A 23,921-nucleotide genomic window follows, 5' to 3' on the forward strand; every position below is an offset into this window, starting at 1 on the left:
TCTATTATTTTTTCCCGACAATGTAAGTCAGTCACATGAGAGTAATTGACCAGGTAATTGCCAGTAAAAAAAATTATAACAATTCCAAATTGATTAGTAGGTTCGAATTGGAATCAACTATAATAGTATTGAAACCCCATAATATATTGTGCAATGATAAATAATAATAATAAATTATTGTTCAAAGGTTAAAGCTTTTGTTAAGTCATATGGCTGGGTACTTATGTACATAAATATTTATACACAAGTTGTTTCTGACTGAATGGATCTTGTGTTTGAGAGTATAAAAAGGGCGTTTTTAATTCAATCAAAAGCTCACACTCTTATTGATAATTATGATAATCAATACGAGTAAAGTGAAGAAACAAAAATCTTAATGAGATTGAATTGAATTAAAAAAAAAAATCATTTGTTGGTGGTCAAGAGCTATTTTAGCCTTGATTTGACGGCCGGCCCAGCTGCACAACGTACATATTCGTAAATATGTAGATATCTCTGTTGCCTTTTAAAAGCTATCAATTTTATTTAAAGTTCTCCAATATATCGAAGTAAATAAAAATGCAGAAATTTAAATGCTGTTCGCAGCATTTTTTTTCGTCATAATATTGAAATTAATGACAATCGATAATTTCACTGTCATCTCTATTCTATTTAATACAGTAGTGGTTGGAAAAAGTCTCCAGTCACGATTAATTGCTTGGCTTTTTTACTGAAATCTTCTGCACGACACGATATTAAAAATACTATAATTTGTGTACGGTTTGATGAGATAAATAATGTTTTACGAAAAACAATAAAATTCTGGTAAAATTGATAATGATGAGTGGAAATTGTGTAGTTTTTAACTGAAAACAAAATAAACTTCATTCTTGTTTAAACTTAGCCTATACTGTGTGAACATAAAATGGGGAATTGAAGCCTTGAATTTTTGAGTGTTAAATTTGTCTGTGATGGTTGAGATCTCCTGCTGATTTGTCGAAATGTTCCCAAAATTTCGTATTTTAAATCTTGAAATTACGTATCAATGTTATAAATCAGATTCTTCTTTTTCAAAAATATCGGTTTAATGGAAAATAAAAGTAAAAAGTAATAAGTAAACAACTTTTCACATAAAAAAAATGCACCTTGTAATTTCATTCTAAAGAGAGTGCGATGATATAGAGTGATATATTTACAAACGAGAATTGTTTTTCTAGTTCAACTGTAAATTAATATTTACATGCATTAGGAATATCATGTTTTTTTTTGGTTCGTAATTTTTTTTTCATGAACGAGTATATGGAAAAAATTACACATAATGCATTAAGACCGGTACGAAACTCTTGGGCTCAGACAAAATCTGTTAGCGTGCAGAAGTAATTAATTGCAATGAACTTCGATCAATAATTGTTATTATTATTTGAGAATGTGGATTTATTGGAAGAGAGCTGTGGTGTTGGCAGATTGCAAATTGTATATTTATCTTCTTTTTGTCATAGGTAGGAATGCTTAGTATGTAGGTAAAGTAAGCTAACTAAATTACATGAGTTCCATTCGAAGAAAAAAAAAATTAATGGATTTTTTTAATTCAAACGGAAATTTAATACACGTTGGCTTCAATTGCTTAGGCAAATATTTTGCACAATATCACAGAAGAATTTTCATGAATTGAATAAACAATTTTTGGAACCTATTTTGTTTTTGTTTATTTACCAAAGTACAGACAATTCTCAGGACTTACAATAGTTTTAAATCAAACAGTGCGCTGACAATAGCTTCAAATGGGCTGACAGTGGGCAGGTTCTGATGACATTAAGAATTTAAAGGTAAGGCAAGTTTCTAGTTTCTGATTGGCCAGCTGTCAAAAAGAACCATTAAATTAAACAATTTTTATGAAAATTAGCAGAAAAGTAAGTCATGTTATTTCACACTCTTAGAATGAAATTGACATAGCTCAAAAATTGCAACTTGTGGGAAATGATATTTATTTATTTATTTATTTAGCTATATACAAGCTATGATAACTTAACTTAACTTAACACTAGCTTATCATTTTTTTTTGCATTTCTTGTTATCAGTTTTCAACATTAATGGGCCCTAAGGCCCACATAAAACCTCTTTAATGTACAAGAACTAACAATTTTGATTTTATTTGACTTAAAATTACAAGGGACGGGGAATTCGGACTCAAAAAGGGAAAAAGTAAAGGGTATCTTTCAGATGGGATTTGGAAATGTTGAAATCGAAAACTACCATAGTAGCGTTGCAGTGACGAAGAATTCTGGACATTGGTTCAAAGTGCCCGTAACTAGTGCGGTGATGAGGGATATAGAAAAGGGAAACAGATCGCAGATTTCAAGGGTTGGTGTTAAGATGAATATCACTCAGGAGTGCCGGGGAAGTAGTATACTCTATAAGATGGGATTTGTTTGCGCGAAAAGGTCATTTGTTTACATTTACCTACATTTAACTCTAGGAAATTATGCATGCACCAAACAAAAAAGATATTAAGATCATTTTGTAAAAGTAAGGAATCAGATGGAGTAGAGATAATCTTAAAAATTTTCTTATCATCCGCAAACATTAGGATATCTGAGTTTTTTAATTTAAGACAGACATCGTTAACAGATAAGACGAAGAGAAGGGGGCCGAGGTGACTACCTTGTGGGACTCCAGAAGTTGCATGTTTCGGACTGGAAACTGAGTTACGGAAAAGGACTCTATAAGTTCTATTCGCAAGATAGGAGCTTAAAGCAATAAAGTCTTTAAGAAAGTATAGTTTTGAGTAATTTTGATTGTACGAACAACTCAAGGCAAGGTTAAGTAAAAGTTCAAGATTTAAATTTAATGACACCTTACAAATTAAATCTATATTTTCATTTAAAGAATGCATATGAAGTCTCCTATGTCAACCTAATCTACTCAATAACCGAATGATCATCATAGACAAATTGTCGATTTGCAGATCAGATAGTAAGCTAAAGAAATTCTCAGCAAATGACAAATGTTTTAAACAAATTCATCTTACAATTATTCCAAACGTTGCGTCGTCTGACAACAACATTTCTTTGCAATGGGCACATTCAGACGCCATAAGGGACTTGAAGGTAAGGCATGCTACTAGAAGCTGACTGGCCAGCTCCCGAAAAATTGCCTATCAAGTAAGGCAACTTTATTTAGTTTAGTGTGGTGATGTCAATATGTCAGCTGAAATTTTTTTTTTCATTCAACTGAAATCTGATAAATTCGTATCTTTGTGCTTTTTATTGCAATTTTATTTAAAGTTTTGTGTAAAAGGGTTCCTTGAAGTCCCTTATGTTGTCTGATCATGTGACATTTTTTTATTGGCAGATCTAAGAACATTGTAAGATCTGTCAATCGTCTACAGTTAGCTTAGACGCAAATGTGGATGGGACTTTAAATTATAAGACATTTGAGATGTCTTTTTTGTAAGAATCAAGGACTTTTTAATTAAATATTAAAAATAAGTATAACAATGTATGATTAAGATTTTTCTTTCATGATGGGGTCGTCAAATAAGTTAATTTTCTATAGCTGTCCACATTTTGTTAAACTAAATTTAAATAAATGTATGTACGTACACATAATTAGTTTGAACATCAAAGTTATTGCAATGCTATTTTTTGCACTATGATTTGGCGCTTCCATTACATTTTTAAATACATCTCCTCCTCTGTAAATTTTTTTTAAATTGTTTTTTTTTTTTTTAAATAATTTTTTTAAAAACTGAAAATGCATGCCAGCCTCACATATTAGCTCGATCAGTTCCAGCGATATCTTCCCTCGCAACGAGTCCACAGACCTACTGACCGATCGTTAACATATATATACAAGCTTCGAGTGTTCTTACGCAATATTATGATTGCAATCATCAACATGGGGCTTGATGGTTGGTGTACCAAAAGTACCAACCATCCAACATAAACAAAACGCCACGTCGCGTCGCGGCCGGCCGCGCCGGATCCAAGTCAACTCTAATATTTATTTAGTTCGACGACCATGTGCCTCCAAGTATACTTTGCTCCAAAATGCTTTCCATAGGAACTTCCGTATATAATATTCTGCAATATTGTTGTACAAATACTTGTATATACAGTTGTGTTCAAAAAAATAGGAGTGCCTGTTCTTTTTAGATTAAATCGTAACTCAAAAGTTGTATAATTTTTTAAATTTATTTTTTCTTTTGTACAAAATAGGTTATCCAGTCTTTTATTATTATGCTTAAAGACTTCTTTGTTTAAAACAAATAAGGTAGTAAAAACATGAATTTTATCAAAATAAAGCCACAACGAATTGTTCAAAATAATAGGAGTAAACAAAATAAAGTACAAAAAACTAAAAAAAATATTCAATATTAAGATTTTTTTGTCAGTATTTTGTGGAAAATCCTTTGTTTTTTATAATTGCTGCACATCTGCGTGGCATAGAGCTCACAAGGGCCTGACAACGCTCAACTGGAATTTGGTTCCATGTTTCCTCGACTTCGTCCCACAACTGCCTCGAATTCAAGGGTCTTAGTCGAGAAACACCCTTTTTCACATCTGCCCATAAATTTTCTATGGGATTGAGGTCAGGCGACTGAGCTGGCCAGTCCATGACCTCAACCCCATTGACCCGAAACCATTCCTTGGCAGACTTACTGGTGTGTTTCGGGTCGTTGTCTTGTTGAAATACCCATTTAACCGCCATATTCCAACTCGCATAAGGCAGCATCACACTGGACATTATATCCACATAAACGCGCTGGTCCATCGTGCCAATGATTTGTTGTATGGGGCCAACACCAGCACATGAGAAACTGCTCCATGCCATCACTTTAGCACCTCCATGCTTTACCGTTTTAATGGTGTACCGATGCTTAAACTCGGAATTTTCTGGACGTCGGACGCATTGCCTAGAGCCAGTTCCACCGAATAAAACAATTTTGGTCTCGTCAGTCCACATAATGTTTCGCCATTTCTCTGTAGGCCAATTAGCATGGCTTCTTGCAAATTTGAAATGAGCGGCTACATGTTTTTTTGTAAGCATCGGCACTTTTCGTGGACTGCGAGTGGAAGGATTGTGTTCCAACAATCGCCTTCTTATTGTTACACTACTTACTGCCAGACCTAGATCTTCCTGGATCATCTTAAAGGACGCAAAAGGATCCTTTCGGCTGTAGCGAACAATACGACGATCGGCATTTTCACTCGTTTCTCGTTTTCGTCCCCGGGTTTCGACTTTTTTTCATATTTTACAGCATTGGCGATCATTTGGTCAGAGCACCCCAACATCAACTTTATATCCTTATACGTTTTTCCTTCATTTCCCAATTTTTTTATGATTTCCCGTTTTTCGTCGGTGCAGTGCTTTCCTCGGCCCACTAAATAACCAAATTTGTTTAGATATTCGATATTCCAACTATTTAATATTCCTATTTTAATTTAGTTACTTACTGTTTATTTTTCTTAAGTTTCTGATTTTTTTTTACGTACAATATAACTCACACTCCTATTATTTTGAATAGCCTGATTGAGAGTAAAGATCATTTGATCTCTGGTTACAAATGTATACGGTTATGAATTGCAAACCAGTTCATTGTTTTATCATCTTTAATGTCTCGTAATACTTACCGGTAGAGAAATGGGCTGATTAGCAGTATACGCATGGTATAAAACACACTTGAGCAAATTTTGTAAAAGCACTCCTATTATTTTGAACACAGCTGTATATATAGAGGCATAGCTGACACATTTTTGAAGATGACGATGACGACGAGGACGACAACGCAATGATGATGATGATGATGAGAAATGTATGTTCGAAAAATTAATAATAATAACAATAATAGTGTGCTGGTTGATATATGAACAGAACATGACGATGGTGTAATTTTCAAAATCAAATCTTTATCGCCTGCAGCCCCAGTCTGGAGAAAGTTATAAACAAATACGTTTTTATATGAGAAAACAAAACGCTCTTGGGGTTGATTGTGATTCATTTATTCTCACTTAATCGAGGGCATTTATTTTTCGGAGTCAGACAAGTTTCAATTGGAAAATATTGATAAGTGGGGTCGAAAACCTTTGTAATTTAAAAAAGGGAATATGGGGGAATCAAATTAATATTTTGACACTAAAACTAAACTTTCAAATTAACCCAAGTAAATGGTGCAGATAAAATAATGAAGTGAAATCAATGGAATTCATCATTATTCAACAGCGTTAAGAAAACAAACATTACCTTTTAAAGAAGATTTGAATTAAGGAAACAGTGGGCATGGCAGTAGGTAGCAGTAGTAGCACTGGAATCTGAGTTTTATAACAAATTGACAAAACTTAAAACTAAAATTGATAAAAAGTCTTACAAGTTAATTAATAAAAGTGAAATTGATAAATAAATGGTCTTATTCCTTGCACTGACTACAAAATGCAACTAATAAAAAAAATGTTTACTAATTGACGTTAAGTAAGCTAAACTACCGATTTGTTATATGAAAAATGTATTCAAATGAACGCACTTAGTCAGAAGGATTTCAGAATTAAAAACCTATGGGTTTTCAAGGAAAGTATGAACAAAACTCATTGCAAAGTATGAGTATGACAGAGGTGTACATATACAGTACCTGACCATATTATTAGACGCACTTTAGATTTATATAAAATCTCAATTTAAATCTATTTTAATAAGGTTTTCGAATATTGTAATGCATTTAAATTATTTTGTATGCTGAATATAAAATATTTCCTACTTTTTCATAGAAATAAAGCAACAGATTTATGGAATAAGTAAATAAAAAAATTGGGTAGCGCATCAGTCCGTTTGAGAACTATGGCCTAGTGACTGACAACTCTCAACCATTCCTGTGTGAGTTTTAAGCCGAATCCGAAAGGCAAATTTGAGAAAGCATTTTCATGACAAGATTTACTCTTGGAGAATTTGTCAATTCCTCGCAAGAGGCAGTACCCGTAAAAAAAACTTTAGGTGGCATAGGCAGGGATCGAACTCAAGACCTCTCGCATGACAGTCCAACGCACTTTTTTTTTTTTTTATTCATTTTTGTTAGTTCATTCTTAATACTATCTTTAAGCTAGACAAAAATTCATAAAACTAGCCTAATTATCCATAACTTACAACTAACTTAATGGTCCCATACGAACACTCTAAGCTAAACTAAAGGGTGATTTTTTTGAGTTTAGGATTTTCATGCATTAGTATTTGACAGATCACTCGGGATTTCAGACATGGTGTCAAAGAGAAAGATGCTCAGTATGCTTTGACATTTCATCATGAATAGACTTACTAATGAGCAACGCTTGCAAATCATTGAATTTTATTACCAAAATCAGTGTTCGGTTCGAAATGTGTTTCGCGCTTTACGTCCGATTTATGGTCTACATAATCGACCAAGTGAGCAAACAATTAATGCGATTGTGACCAAGTTTCGCACTCAGTTTACTTTATTGGACATTAAACCAACCACACGAATGCGTACAGTGCGTACAGAAGAGAATATTGCGTCTGTTTCTGAGAGTGTTGCTGAAGACCGTGAAATGCCGATTCGTCGCCGTTCGCAGCAATTGGGTTTGTGTTATTCGACCACATGGAAGATTTTACGCAAAGATCTTGGTGTAAAACCGTATAAAATACAGCTCGTGCAAGAACTGAAGCCGAACGATCTGCCACAACGTCGAATTTTCAGTGAATGGGCCCTAGAAAAGTTGGCAGAAAATCCGCTTTTTTATCGACAAATTTTGTTCAGCGATGAGGCTCATTTCTGGTTGAATGGCTACGTAAATAAGCAAAATTGCCCCATTTAGAGTGAAGAGCAACCAGAAGCCGTTCAAGAACTGCCCGAAAAATGCACTGTTTGGTGTGGTTTGTACGCTGGTGGAATCATTGGACCGTATTTTTTCAAAGAAGCTGTTGGACGCAACGTTACTGTGAATGGCGATCGCTATCGTTCAATGCTAACAAACTTTTTGTTGCCAAAAATGGAAGAACTGAACTTAGTTGACATGTGGTTTCAACAAGAAGGCGCTACATGCCACACAGCTCGCGATTCTATGGCCATTTTGAGGGAAAACTTCGGAGAACAATTTATCTCAAGGAATGGACCGGTAAGTTGGCCACCAAGATCATGCGATTTGACGCCTTTAGACTATTTTTTGTGGGGCTACGTCAAGTCTAAAGTCTACACAAATAAGCCAGCAACTATTCCAGCTTTGGAAGACAACATTTCCGAAGAAATTCGGGCTATTCCGGCCGAAATGCTCGAAAAAGTTACCCAAAATTGGACTTTCCGAATGGACCACCTAAGACGCAGCCGCGGTCAACATTTAAATGAAATTATCTACAAAAAGTAAATGTCATGGACCAATCTAACGTTTCAAATAAAGAATCGATGAGATTTTGCAAATTTTATGCGTTTTTTTAAAAAAAAAAGTTCTCAAGCTCTTAAAAAATCACCGTTTATAACACTTACTTCTTCAGTCTAACGCACTAACCATCATGCCACAGGTACTACACTGGGCTGTATTACTACCCTATTCTTTCTGTATATTTCTATTATTCCGTGTATATTAACATTATCTTAACTTACGTTTCCTAAATAAGTTGATGTTCAAGACGATGTTTTTCGTGATCCAACAATAGTTTTTCTAGATTTTTACTTTCGACATTTAGGAACTATGTGAATACATAGCAAGTTTGGCTTTCTTACAAAAATTTCTAGATGCAGATTTGAATGAAAAATGACATTTCGATGGTAGAAAAGTCGAACAAAATGTACCTAATTTTCAATAGCTCGTTAAGAAGAAGAAATCAATTTTTAAACCCTATTCACAAATCAGGGTTTTAAACAGCATACCAACTACCGTCCGATTTGTAAATTGTCATGTATTCCAAAACTTTTCGAGAAATTTTTCTCCAATTTCTTTTAAATAATTTCGAAGAAGGACATCAAATTGATGTAATTCGTACCGTTTTTTCAAAGGCATTTGATAGAGTAAATCATTTTATTTTATTGAATGAATTGAAAAACTTTGGTTTTCATCCTAAGTTTTTGAAATGGTTGGAATCTTATCTTAAGGGTCGAGTTCAATTTGTTTGCATTGACATAGTTCTCTTAAAACCAATTATGGTTTCATCTATTTACCTAGTATTTTCCTCAACTCTTGTCAACTTCTTTTTACCGATGACTCAAAGTTTTTTTGTTGCATAAAATCTATTAATGACTGTCATCTCTTACAAGACGATATTTCGAAATTATCCCAATGGTACACGAAGAACCAATTGTATTAAAATGTCGCTAAATGTCAATGTTTTTCTTTTTGCCGCAACTTTTCTGAAATAATTTTGGACTACAAAATTGAGAATCAAGTTCTGAAAAGAGTAAGGGAGAAGATAGATCTTGGTGAAGTTTTCTGTGATGTTTATAAGTGATATTTTATCATATCATAACAAATGGCCTTTTTTGTTGTCTTTAATAAATTTGTATGCTCCATCACGACAATTTCGAATACGTTGTTTGTTTCAAAAAGATGTACACAGAGTTAATTACGCGCAAAATTATCCAATAACGCGCTGCGTCAAAGAAATAAATTTAATTTTAGATTGTATTGATTTTGATTTTCAATTTAGTAGATATTCTTTAAATATTTAAATATTTATAAAGGGTGATTTTTTTGAGGTTAGGATTTTCATGCATTAGTATTTGACAGATCACGCGGGATTTCAGACATGGTGTCAAAGAGAAAGATGCTCAGTATGCTTTGACATTTCATCATGAATAGACTTACTAATGAGCAACGCTTGCAAATCATTGAATTTTATTACCAAAATCAGTGTTCGGTTTGAAATGTGTTTCGCGCTTTACGTCCGATTTATGGTCTACATAATCGACCAAGTGAGCAAACAATTAATGCGATTGTGACCAAGTTTCGCACTCAGTTTACTTTATTGAACATTAAACCAACCACACGAATGCGTACAGTGCGTTCAGAAGAGAATATTGCGTCTGTTTCTGAGAGTGTTGCTGAAGACCGTGAAATGTCGATTCGTCGCCGTTCGCAGCAATTGGGTTTGTGTTATTCGACCACATGGAAGATTTTACGCAAAGATCTTGGTGTAAAACCTGATAAAATACAGCTCGTGCAAGAACTGAAGCCGAACGATCTGCCACAACGTCGAATTTTCAGTGAATGGGCCCTAGAAAAGTTGGCAGAAAATCCGCTTTTTTATCGACAAATTTTGTTCAGCGATGAGGCTCATTTCTGGTTGAATGGCTACGTAAATAAGCAAAATTGCCGCATTTGGAGTGAAGAGCAACCAGAAGCCGTTCAAGAACTGCCCATGCATCCCGAAAAATGCACTGTTTGGTGTGGTTTGTACGCTGGTGGAATCATTGGACCGTATTTTTTCAAAGATGCTGTTGGACGCAACGTTACGGTGAATGGCTATCACTATCGTTCAATGCTAACAAACTTTTTGTTGCCAAAAATGGAAGAACTGAACTTGGTTGACATGTGGTTTCAACAAGATGGCGCTACATGCCACACAGCTCGCGATTCTATGGCCATTTTGAGGGAAAACTTTGGAGAACAATTCATCTCAAGGAATGGACCGGTAAGTTGGCCACCAAGATCATGCGATTTGACGCCTTTAGACTATTTTCTGTGGGGCTACGTCAAGTCTAAAGTCTACACAAATAAGCCAGCAACTATTCCAGCTTTGGAAGACAACATTTCCGAAGAAATTCGGGCTATTCCGGCCGAAATGCTCGAAAAAGTTACCCAAAATTGGACTTTCCGAATTTGAATGAAATTATCTTCAAAAAGTAAATGTCATGGACCAATCTAACGTTTCAAATAAAGAATCGATGAGATTTTTGCAAATTTTATGCGTTTTTTTTTTTAAAGTTCTCAAGCTCTTAAAAAATCACCGTTTATAAAACTTAAGTTCATTTAATAAATTTAACACATGTAAATATTTATCTAGTAGTCTAATTGTAGATTTTTATCTGAATTAGAATCTCATATTGATGAATAAATAAATAAATAGTATTTGATGATCAAAAAAATCAATTTTTTTTTTGATTCTTAAAAAGATATTCATTTTTGTACGAAAGTCAAATATAAATATTTAATAATATAAATTTTATATAATATAAACTTAATTTAAAAAAAAAGCTCTAAAAATTTTCTAGAAATTCTGAAAAATTAAGGTTATTTTTAGGGAATCAAATGGCATTTAAAATTTTGAAGACAACTTATTTTAAAGGTCTATATTTTTAAATCCTAAATTATATGATTCTTTGTATACAGTCGTGCATTTTATTTGCATCGCGTTTTCTATTTCTAAAATAATCGGTAGACATCACATCACATTGAAAACGATAACAATTTTGGCAATATTATTTATTTGTATTTGGCTTTCAATATCCATTTAAAAATAAACAGCTTGGTAACGTGGGACAAATTTCAAGTTACAAAAGAGACATGTTACTTGTTGTAGCAGGTTCCCTGAAGTGATATTTGGTAAACTTAGTTTTACTATTATTCAAATAGAAGGCTTAGGTACTTAGTCCTTAAAAAGGTTAGGACATAATAAATCGTAGAACTAGATACGAAAAACTGTTGAGGGCACACAATGCAGAAAATTTGTTATTGTTTGAATGATATTAAAATATATGTTTTATAATAAGAATGCTTTTAAAGGGTTTTTGGTAAGAAAGGCAGGGCTTAAATGTGTGTCTCGGTGCACATTCCTCAATATAACAATGACAGGGAAAAACAGGATGGGGTAAGGCATTCCAAAACGGATCTCTGTAAAAAAAACTTAAAGGCGCCCAGCAGGTTTACTAAACTTTAGTTTCCCTTCAAACTATGTAATTTCACAAAATTTCTATTTAAAAAAATTTCGAAAATAAATATCGAAAAACAAACAACTTTTATATGCGACAGTTGAAAAGTTTGCTTTTTTGAGTGCGTCCAAGCTCCAAAAAATTATAAATGTTTACAGGGTTTCACTTGAGTGAAGTTTCTTTAGAAGAAAGTAAGTTTTGGTGGAACTCCAATTGTTTTATAACTGGAGTGCAGTTTAATTTAAACGGCGTCATTTGAATGGGTTCAGTGCTTATCCGTTTTCGTTTTCACATAAATCTTAGGTTTATGATCATTCAAAAATATATACAAAGAATACAAGAAATCTAATTTACTTTCAAAATTGAGAACAGGCCAACGTATAAACCTTTTGCGGCAAAAAAAAAGAAAACATAGAAAAACCACAAAATTTACATCAATATAAAATCTACACACGTTATATTAAGTATAGAAACATACATAATCTCGACCATTCAATCTTTTGGTCAATCGTGTCGTCGTCCATCACCGCCATCGTCGGTCGTCGTCGGTTTGGATTGCTATAGATAAATCTAATGGATTAAAATGTTTCCCTCAAATTGGCATAGTATGCAACTTTAAGAGGTGAGGTCTTCTCATCTTTCCTTGTTTGATTGTTTGTCGGCTTTCTGCACACATTTTTTTGTATTAAATTGATTCTTAGGTATTCTTAAGGTGTGACTTAAGGTGGAGTCAGAATTCCAAGGTCAATATTTATATGCTGTGTGGCAGGTACACTTAAAACTTTCCTATGGCAGTATCATAACAACCTAAAATATTTATGTCTTTATTTTTTGGAGTATTTTTATAAAAGAAAAAGATTTATTACAACATCTATAAATAGCTATATCAATTTATTTAGACTCTATAAATCAAAGACTAATATTAACTTTTCTTTGTTTGACATAATTCCAAGAATATACTTAATTGCAGGATTTTAAAAAGATACTAATTAATTTAATTAGTTGAACGAATAAAAAAACAGTCTTTTGCATACTCGTAGATGCATTTTCCTCCGTGGTAAGATTGCGAATTGGAAGAAATTAAGTTGTGAAAAAGATTTAGATGCGGATACCTATACTTTGATATAATTTGCACTGAAGATTTCTTCATTATTTTGTGTATAAAGTCCGAACATCAGCTGTCATATTTAATTGAAGATTATACGAACTTGATGAACGGGCTATGGAAAGTCGTGATGAACAAACCAATGTAGAGAATAAATACATAAAGAGATAGACACACTGCAAGTTGAATGTTGGTGTATTGATGCCCTCGCAGAATAGTGGAACGTCGTGTTGTATAATGTGGGCTGAAAACCAAAAAGTCGAGTACATGTACGCTATGCTCTAATTACATTTTATTTGGTTGATAAATCTTTTGTGCCACTTTTAAAAACTTTTAAAATACGTATTTTAAATTATTTTTTTACTTTTGTCTTAGCTGTTTAACACTTGGCGAACTTTAGTCATATATATTAAATTAAACTTAAATATTTAAATTTCAGTCTCAAACTCTAAAATTTGTCAGCAACATTGTTGCGGTTTAGTAAAATATTAAACTCATTTAAAAAATTTACTACGTGGTTTTGCAAATTTCAAACAATTGAAACACCACAAAATGGCTGACTCGACTTTTTATATTTTCGTGGAATACTTTGTTTTTAAATTTCGTCTATCAATTAGACAGCAGGAATCGCTTAGTTGAAAAAGAAGTTAATCTGTAGTCTTCCTTTTTTTACTTCCATTTTTTCAAAAATTTGAATCCATGTTGCCCACAGTCTGCCGCCCAAAGGTGTATAAATGTAAAAATCATATCTCACGTTTTTATGATGAAGTTGAATAATTTGGTATGTAATAAATTTTTCTGAAAATTAATAATTCCAGCATTATAGCCAATTGGTATGCTGAGTAATTGTGATACTTGTGTAGCATCCCAGTTGGCATAATCGTAATTTTCCACTAATCACTGGTGTTTTTTTTTTTAATATACTCAATCATTTTGAAGATATTAAATTCAATCGAATTCGAAAATAGTTATAAAATGTGTTTATTTAAAAAAATGCATTTTCTTTACTGGCTTATCACGCCACCGAGCCTAAGATCCTAAATAAGTGCTTTGATTTTTAAAGTTATTATTTGACCCATAAATAATCTCAACTAAAATAAATTAAATGTTAAATATTTGTCCAGGCTGAAGGCAATAAAACAGTTTTTACGCATATTGAATTTTTTGTTAGAATTTGTAAGTATTAAGAAACTATATTTATCCAGTTGTTCTCATGAAAATAGTTCTTCAAAATAAAATTAAAACTGTCATACATTTTTAATCCCTTATACATAAATTGTATTGTGTTTTTTTTTCGAATCGCATGGTATATTTTTGATCCTTAGGACTAAGCAAATACGTAACATAATACATAATAAAGGATGTTTTTTTTTTAAAGAAGTATAGATTTTGAAATGAAACAAAAAAAGATTATTTTTTAAATTTGAATTTACTATATTCGAAAGATAGTCTTCTGGCATTCTAATTTAAATACCATATCTGGCTCGAATGTAGCCTATTTTGAAAGTCCAATTTTGTATGACTTTTTCCAACATTTGTGGTTGTCTATCGGCATAACGTGGCAAACGTTGCCCTCTTAGTCGTCAATCAGTCCGGGCTTATCAGCGTAGACTAGTGACTTCACATATCCCCATACAAAATAGTCAAGCGCCACGGCGTTAAATCGCACAATCTTGGAGGCCAATTCACGGGTCCGTAACGTAAGACTATGCAATTATAAACGTTTCCTTCAAGAGTTGTGTGAAATATTGCACCGTTTAATTGAAACCATATCTCCTGCACATTAAGGTTGTTCAATAGATGAACAATAAAATCAGTTATAATATTAAAAATTGGCTGTAACCAGTATCGTTTATAAAGAAGTACTGGCCAATTATTCTAACAACTCTTAAAACAAGCCAAATCACTCCAAGTACGGGAATTTTTTGTATTGACACATCTATTAAACCAAAAACGAAGTACATCGCTTAACAAAAATTCACTTTAAAACAATGATTTTCAAAATAAAATTGCATTTTTTTCAGGCGTCAGTGAGTTGAAATGCCAAACTGAATTTTAAATAAAGCAATTGAAAGCTCACAAAATGGCTGCCAGTTAAAATTATGTTGCTAACTTAAAGTTCTATTCCCCTTAAAAAATCCATTAAATCAAAAATATTATTAAATCAGGGATTATGAAATGTTTGGTAAAAATTACGACTTAAAATATTAAAAAAATCTATTTTTCACTAATTAATGAAGGTAATGATGGAATATACGTTAAACAATGATAAATATTTGGATAATCTTTAAGTGTAAACAAAAAGTACAACCGGGTTTCTTTGTTTCTAATAATTCCCTTTTTTCATAAATGTCATATTCGTCTTGAACAATTATGTATTTAACTGTTATTTCTTTTTAATTTTTAAAGCTATATTTCTGTTAAACAATAATCATATTAACATTAAAAAAAACAATAAATTATAAATAAAGAAGATTTACATCATCAAAATGTCGGCTGTCACTTTTGACATCCACAAAGTTGTAACGTTGTTAACCGCTCTATAATTAAGAAAAATCAAGCATCGATTTTGTATTCAGAAGTTCCCTTTAACCGGAAACACACCTGTTCACGGGCAGTAACATTAACGACTTTAAACAGGAAAACAAAAACTTAATATTGAATAAAATTTGTATATTTTCATATTCAATGCATTCAGTTAAAAAAAAAACACTTTAAATTCAAAATTTTCAGCTGTCTGTCGTAAAGTTGACGACTTCTCGAAGGTATTTAGTATTTTATCTTGCACCTACAATACTTAAGTATTCATTTTTATTCAGTGAAAGCTAATAAACATCATTTTCATTACAAAATTCATAATTTAACCCTTGAACCGGTATGGCCCACCTACACTTGAATTGTTGACAATAACCAGCTATCATCAACGGGTATTATAGGCTTGTTTTCAAGATATGAAAACATTGAGTTTGTTCTTTATCTAGACTAAAATTTTGTTTGTGATTTTATTGATGTTTGCATAAAATTTAAATTGATTATTTTTGTATTTTGTGTATTTAGAGAAAACAAAATTAACTTGATATTTTCTTTAAGTTTTATTTCTCTAGCTCTGTAGATACAAAAATGTCTTGACATTTTCTATTCGCGCAGACCAGATAGATAGGTTTAAAAATGAATTTAATCTTAAAACATGAAACTGGTTGCAAGTTTTATTTCGAATTAATCGGTCGCATGATTAGTATTTTTTCTCTTGCAATACAACAACAAACACAGAGAGCTTTGTAAATATTTGTTTAATAAATATTAAATTAATTCATTCCTCCTTTATTGACATTTTAGCTGTGGAGATTAATAATAATTATTATTATTTGATATTTTCTTCGCTTCGGAAGAAATGACAAATTAAAAGGTATAAAAGATTGATTAATTGGAAAGGTCGCTAGCTTTTATGTTAGTTTATTATTTAAAACTATGCCTTTAGTTGATTTGATTATAGTTTTTTTTTTTGAATAATTGATGCGATGGGTATGCTAACAAACATTTTTTAATTATTTGCCTAAAACCAAAAGAAATGTTTATAAATTAAGATGATAATATTGGCGCGAGAGAAGAAGCTTATAAGGAATTTCGTAATTAATTCATACACGAACTTTCTGCCCCAAAAGCATACATTTATGATAGTTTGTTATAAATCTTCTATTTTGAAAGTTTAAAATGTGAGTATTATTGGCCACCAACAGTGCGAAAGTAGCCTTGGGTGATTTTAGTTATTTGTATTATCTTTTGCCGACAAAGTGACAACTGACTGAGCCACTAATTAGGTTATTATGTTTACCTTGACCTTTTTTGGCTATGGGAATTTTTCAACAAAAAAAAAACAAGTGAAAGTTATTTGTTTGTTGCAAAAAGATATTAAGAAAAAGAAACAAAAATAGAGAATATCACAATTTAGTGGTAAATTGGGGGCACAAAACTGTCAATTGATTTTCAATTTTCACATCAGAAAATTGTTTAAGATTCGTTTGATGTTTTCTTTGAATTTATTTTAAAATATGTTGAAGATACCTTTTACACGAGAAAACAAGATAAAAAGAAAAATTTAACAGAATTTTTTTTTTTAAATTCCTTCTTTTCGTAAACAAAATTAATATGTGTGACTTTACTTTTGTGACTACTTTTTTCCGTTTCCATGCTGAAAATTTGTTGGAAATATCAAATAAAATTTCAGCCCTTAGTACTTAGCCACGAAATTTCAAGATTTTCCATATAAAACACAAGTTAACTTTGATCATTCTTTACTAATATTTCGCTAAATATCAATTTAAGTGCTTTTTTTGTATAAAATAGGTATGCCTTTACAGGGTGTTCTATAAGTATTGACCCAAACTAAAAACTAACAAAACTGATGAAATTAATGAAACGTGTAATTATTTCCAAAAATAATAAAAACCACTAATAATATATTAATAATAATCGGAAAAATATATGCACCAAAATAATAATCTATTTAATAAAACAAATTTATTTTTTATAGCTATCATTGGTTTTCATCATTGAAAATTTTGTTTCATGATTTCAATGCAAATAAGAGAGTTAAAACTTGTATGTGATGAGTTGTAGATCATTTCTACTAAAAAATAACATTAACCAAGAACTTTTTTTTTAGTTCGTTTTAAGTATTTCAATATTTAAAAAGTTTTCCATTTTCTTTGTATTCCCACCTGTCAGGTTAATTTTCAATTATCAACTCTAATCTCATAATTTTTAATTTGACTGAAATTTTAAACAAAAGCTATAACCGAACAGTCAAAACCTGATGATTTCAATGATAAAAACCACTGATAGCTAAAGGGTGGTCAAATTTTAAGGGTCGATGTTGAATGTGAACCACATTTAGAAATCCAGTTTCACTCTGCATTTCATTTGACATTTCACAATTTGAGACTTACTCAATTTGAACCATGGAAAGGTACACAATCGAGCAACGCGTTAGAGTTATTCAGGCTTATTATGAAAATCCAGTGATGAGGCACATTTTCATCTCAGTGAATTCGCCAATAAGCAGAATTGCCGCATTTGGGCGAATTATAATCTAAGAGAGAAAGTCGAAAAACAATCATCATTGGCGGCATCATCAAACCCTATTTGATGTGATTTGACACCGTTGGTTATTTGAAATGAAAGTTGCCTATAAGTCAGCAACAATTAAAGATCTAAAGGATGAGATAATTCGGCATATTTACGGCAGAGAACCTCAATTATGCCTCAGCATGAACGAAAATTTAGACCATCGGATAGAGGTGTGCCGCTAACGTCGCGGCGTCCATTTGCCCGATGTATGTTCCTGTTTCATACATAATTGAACCACACCAATGTTATTTATTTATTATAAAAAAACACCGGTCCTTAAAATTTAATCGTCCTTTAAATTTAATTCTCTTAACTTTGAGTTATTTTTTTAAATGCAAAAAAAAAAACATTAAAAAACAAAAATCATTTGTGGAAATAAGATGTTTTTCAAAATTTCATTTTACCAACCGTTACTTGAAATCCGGTAGGATGTGGTACAGACAAGCTACCAAATTCTGTTAGGTCATATCGCCTGACCTATCTCCATATTCGCATGACCTATCTCCATATTCAGTTTTGACCATTGAATGTAAATATTAAGGGTTTAAATTTCCAACACATTTTTGCAAGTAGTCACAAAAAATGTACATACATAATTAAAAACTCCATTGCTGTTTTGCAAAAATATATAATTAAAACCGTGAAAACAAATGAATGATATCATTCAATCTGATCCGGAGTCTCAATATTGCTGTGTCAAAAAAAACGAAAGTTTTGTTTATTTTTTTTCTTTGAATACTCTTTTATAACTTCCTTTATTTCTTCTTAAACATTTCTAATTTGACAGTTAAACCTCTCACTTTCGATGATAACGTTTCTTATTTTTTACATTTCTACTAACTTTAATAAGTGGAGGAAAATTTTAATTTAAATATTTAGTGTCTTCATATCTCTATAGTACATTTTTTTGTGCAGAAATTTAATAACACGATCATTTTGCTAAATCCTTTTGAATTCACTTATTCTGAACTTGAAATACATATCCATTTTTGTATTTTTCAATTTAGATATAAAATTTCTTCTGCCTTAGAAAGTTATTTTTGTAAAAAGAAAATACTTAAAAAAAACATGTCAAAAGTTGAGTAAATGTAGCTTATTAGAGTGTCTTTCAACGTCTCTAATATTTCTTCGTCTTATTACATTCTTTTCTTACAAAATAGGGACAAAACAGGAAATGCACTGTCATTTTTATCCAGTATAGATCCAACACAAGAGGGAGACCTAATTTCTATGTCCCCCACCAATCATCTCCAAAAAATAAATTCTACTCTAAGAACAGATAGATAAAGAACCCATCTTGGTATGATATACTAGATAGCTTCTGTGTTTAAAAGAAACTCCCTGAAATAAGTTTTTCTTCACTTAATTTTTCTATTCAAACTTTTGCGGTGTAAAAACATTCTTCCCGATTATCTTTTATCCTTGTTTTTGTCGTTCTTTTTTTCCATAATGGTGGAGTACATTCCGTACAACAAAGTTGTAAGTAAAACGGCAGACAACTGCCATAAATCTCATTAAATCGTGTACGACAAATTTTTCCCTGTCCTGTCGTCTCTCGTCACGTTGCGTCGCGTCGGACGGCAGTCTCCCGAAATAACTTCACATGGAGAAGATTATAATACATTATATAAATTCTATGTATGGATGTAGTTGAAGATGGAATTTATTTAAATATCAATTCGAAATGTTGATAAGGGCGTTTAGTTTCAGAGGGCATCCGAATTTCCATATTTAAAAAAAAAAAGTTAGAACTTTCCGAAAAACTGATGTTCATCTAAAGCATGGGTAATAATTAGTATGTCAAAACAAAAGGCCATTAAAATTAAAGATGTCGGGTTGCATGCATTTTTATTCTTTTTGTTTTCTTGAGGGTGAAGAGATTATACCAAAACAGATCAATGAAATCAATCTCGATAAAAGTTTGATTGGAAATTTGAATGTTTTCACTTTTGATTAAACACAAAGAACTATAGATTAACTGATTGGCAATCACTCATTATGTTTAGCTTAAAATGATTTTCCTAAACAGATGATTCAATTTTGACAGAAGAAGAAGAGAATCATTTGTGTTTCAATTCCCATGACAGATTTGTTTTAGAAAACATTCTGTTGAATTTCAATTCGAGCATTTCTTTCAATGATAGAAATTTTCACTGATCGCTATAAACGACCAGTAAAAAACATTGAATGGTTCCAATGATAACAACCAATTATAGCTTAAATATGACCCTCATTAACAAAAATAGGACCTAGTCCGGCCATGTTAATGCACTCTTGATGTTTTTATTTATATTCTTTACCTTTTTCATTTTATTTTTCTCCATGTTTGTGCCTTGTTTTTCACGAGATTTTCCTTTCGATTTTCTGTTAAATTGGCCGATTCTTATTTTAAACCACAAGATGGAGGAGGGCTTGCGTAGCGAGAGCGCGGATAACGTAAATGTTGATACAAAGTAAACTTCTACGTCTAAGGGAATTTGTGGTCGTCTTTTTTCAACAAGAACTCCCTCTGGCGGTATTTGTTGTTATTATGGTATCTAGGTAGATACTTCTCGAAAGGCAAGGCAACAAAAACTACCTAACCACGAGGCATCGGCAAGGCAAAACAAAAACAGCAGCAACAAGTCAGTCACGGTAATTTTCATATTCAGCGGAAATTAAAAGAAGCCGGATAATTATAAAATGTTAAATATAAAGATTAAGGCAGTACTGCAGACATATACATTTCTGAGATGCGCGCACCGTGAAAATGTACACAAAAGTTTGTCCCTGTATCAAAGCCGGAGTGGTGTTGTGGGGTTTGGGGAAGAGGTGGCATATCGAAAAGGTGTGCATTAGGTTGGCGAAGTGAATTCCTTTTATCGTTTAGCCTTACACCCTGCCGCGACGCAACTAGACGTGAAGCGGTTTTTGTTGAATGAAGTTAATTGAAATCTGCGACAGAATCGTTTCGTGTTTTGTTTGGTTCTTTTTACTTTTGTTTTGATTTGATATGATGCTGCGATTATTTAAGTGGTCCTAATTTATATATAGAAATGAAGAACATGAACTAATGATGGGTGTCTGAGAGTTTGGAACGTGAAATCCTTCAAATAGTTAAAGAATTACATATTTTGAAATGAAGAAATAACGAACCACGAAATTTAAGTGGTAATTGTTTTTATTGTGAACACCAAATTTAAAACTCACAAATTTATGCCATTCAAAACATTTTGAATAATTCAATTTGAAATACACAATTCTGTGGAACTCTAAATTGTGGTCGATTTCAATCTGTTCCTTTTGCTTAACAGTAAGATTACTGATTAAGATTAAGATTAGATTAGGGTGTGCAATTTCTGTCGAATTTACACTTTACAGTCCAAGAAAATGTTGATCTTCAAATATGTTACTCAGATTAACCGACCTTTTTAGAAATAGTTCAGATAGAAGAGTTTAAGTTCAAATTTGATCGATTGACAGGATTACAAATTTGAAGAAATTATGTGTTTTGTGCTTAAATTAGTACTTTAATTAGATTAGATATTTCTTGACAATCGATGAATGATGTTAATACTACAATCTTAGATCATTGGAACTAAATTTCCTGAGTCTAGTCTTCATATTAAAGCAAATAAGTAAATTTAGATCAAAAAAAATAATTTAAAGCACAAAAGTAATGCATTTCAGTTTTCTAATTAATTTTGGACTTAAAACTTTTTGACTAAAAGGGCTTTCTTGGGTCTTGGACTTTTTTAACGGGATTACTTTCTAAGCAAATGTTTGACAGCAAAAATCATTTGAATTAATAAATGTCCGCCTTTTAAAAATGTCAAGGTTTTTTTAATCAATATACTAAATACTTGACTTAAATGAAGAATTTATAGTTCATAAAACGATAAACTTTTGTGAATAGACCTAGCTCCTAGGCTTTATCTTTGATCAAGTAATGATTTAAAATTAATAAGCCTTAATAGTCAAAAACTCACCTGCTTTGCGATTGTCCCATCGAAGCCTTTCAACAATCCACCGGCACCTCCTACACACCGCATAACTTGTGATTTCTCATACAACGCATTATAATCTACAGACTCCTTGCGACGCAACGAGCTCCTCAACGAGGCCGTTCTATTAAAACTATTAGTTCTTGAAGCAATCGCTGGCGAATTTCCACCACCACTACTAACTCCATTTCTCGGACTGATGCTACTACTATTGGATGAAGTAACAATTTTTCCTTTTGCAAAAACACCCTGCCATGGCGGTTTGCTTCCACCACCACCTCCGCTAGCCAAACTCAAGGCATTTCCATTACCAACAACAGTAGACAGCTGTTGTTGTTGTCCTCTATTTTTATTGCTCCCTGAAACTCGAAAACTTCTGTTTCGTTGGAAGTTCGACTTGTCATTTAACGGAGACTGTTGGCCACCTGGGCCGAGTTCTTTATCGCCATCGCTGTACAATCGAGTACGTCGCTGATGGAGAGGTGATGATCGCCGATCGGTCTCATCGATTGATGGCTGTGGCACGAGTGTGTCAACGATCTTCTTCCGCCTTGAGCCCATCACAGGGGAATTCAGTAAACTCAATTTGGTAGTTGCCATTGTCTTCATTTCTTGACCGTAACCATTGACTATGCCGCTGCCACCACCGATACCGCTACCGCTACCACTTCCACCATTATTATTTGTCGGTGGCTTCCGCAAGACTTGGTGCTGCTGCTGTGACTGTGACTGGGAATGGGTATGGGATTGTGACTGTTGATGGCTATGATGATGGGCATTGAGCTCATTAGAATTCCATGAGGAGTTCTCGGATCCGCTATCGCTTATAGTCTCTGAACTGACACTATTCTTCCGATGATTTGTATTATTTGTGGTCGAAGATGACGATGAGGGTGATGGACTGTGCACACCATGGAAATGAGCGACCACGGTATTGCTATGGTGATGATGATGGTCTTGATGGATTTTGTTGGTGACCACTTTGGACTTAAGTGTGCCACATGCGTGTGCCTTGCCTGTACATCCTCTATGGATTTCTGGCTTTAGCCCAGAACCGGGTTTATGCGGCGTCGATGGTGATATTGATGAACGGAGCGATTGCTCAAACGATTTTGGTAGTATAAACATTTGTTTAAATCTTTTACACTCATGCAGTTTCTTTTTTGTTTTTGAATATTTTTTCACTCAAATCTGGAGTTGTTTTTATTTTGTATTAAAAATAAAAACTTCGTGTTTACATTTCGTTTATCACTTAGTTCTAAAAATAAAAATTAATTTAAGGGTAATCTCAAGATATAGACACTATGTTTGCTGGGGATTTATGAAGTGCGTAGATAGTAAGCGGGGAAGAAAAATTGACAGTCAATACACATTGCCTAGATTTACTTTGTTTACATAAAGAAATTATCAATTAGAAGGGTAATGGCGCTTACATTTTTATGTATCGTACCTTCAGCTTTAGCTTATCTTAAGTTAAGTTCAGGTTGGATCTTCTGATAAAGGCACAATCATATAAGATAGTTGAAATGAAAAACTATTGTTAATTTTAACACGGAAAACGAGAAGATAAAAGTGCATTATTCATAAGGCAGGGGCGTTGCTTTGGTATATATAGAAAATTATTACGAAATATTTTCTCGTTGTTGCATTTGAAAGGCAATTTAATATTGAAATCACGTACAGTATTTGTGAAGTCAAAAAAAAATTCTGATAAACCCTAATGTAAGACTCATTCAAGACTTTCAACTATAAGTAAATAATTTTTTTTGTCATACAACTTGTCACTTGGTCTGTTTGTTTTTAACAAATGTAAAGTATGCTATATTAATTTATTATTTTATATAAAACAAGCTTTTGCATTATT

General features: G+C 32.5%; 1 protein-coding gene across 5 annotated transcripts in view; it reads right to left on the reverse strand.

Moving 5' to 3' along the window:
* Nucleotides 1–23,921, reverse strand: part of LOC129939572 (unconventional myosin-XVIIIa) — a 193,546-nt gene that overhangs the window by 86,330 nt on the left and 83,295 nt on the right. For 2 of the 5 annotated variants that reach the window (XM_056047634.1, XM_056047637.1), the window contains exon 2: nt 22,043–23,315. The exons of the other annotated variants lie outside the window; for them this stretch is intronic. In XM_056047634.1, coding sequence (XP_055903609.1) covers nt 22,043–23,185 — 1,143 coding nt within the window. In that variant the 5' untranslated portion in view covers nt 23,186–23,315. The remainder of the gene's footprint in view (nt 1–22,042; nt 23,316–23,921) is intronic. 5 annotated transcript variants of the gene reach the window in all.

The sequence above is a fragment of the Eupeodes corollae genome, chromosome 1, assembly GCF_945859685.1.
Source record: "Eupeodes corollae chromosome 1, idEupCoro1.1, whole genome shotgun sequence".
Lineage (NCBI taxonomy): Eukaryota > Metazoa > Arthropoda > Insecta > Diptera > Syrphidae > Eupeodes > Eupeodes corollae.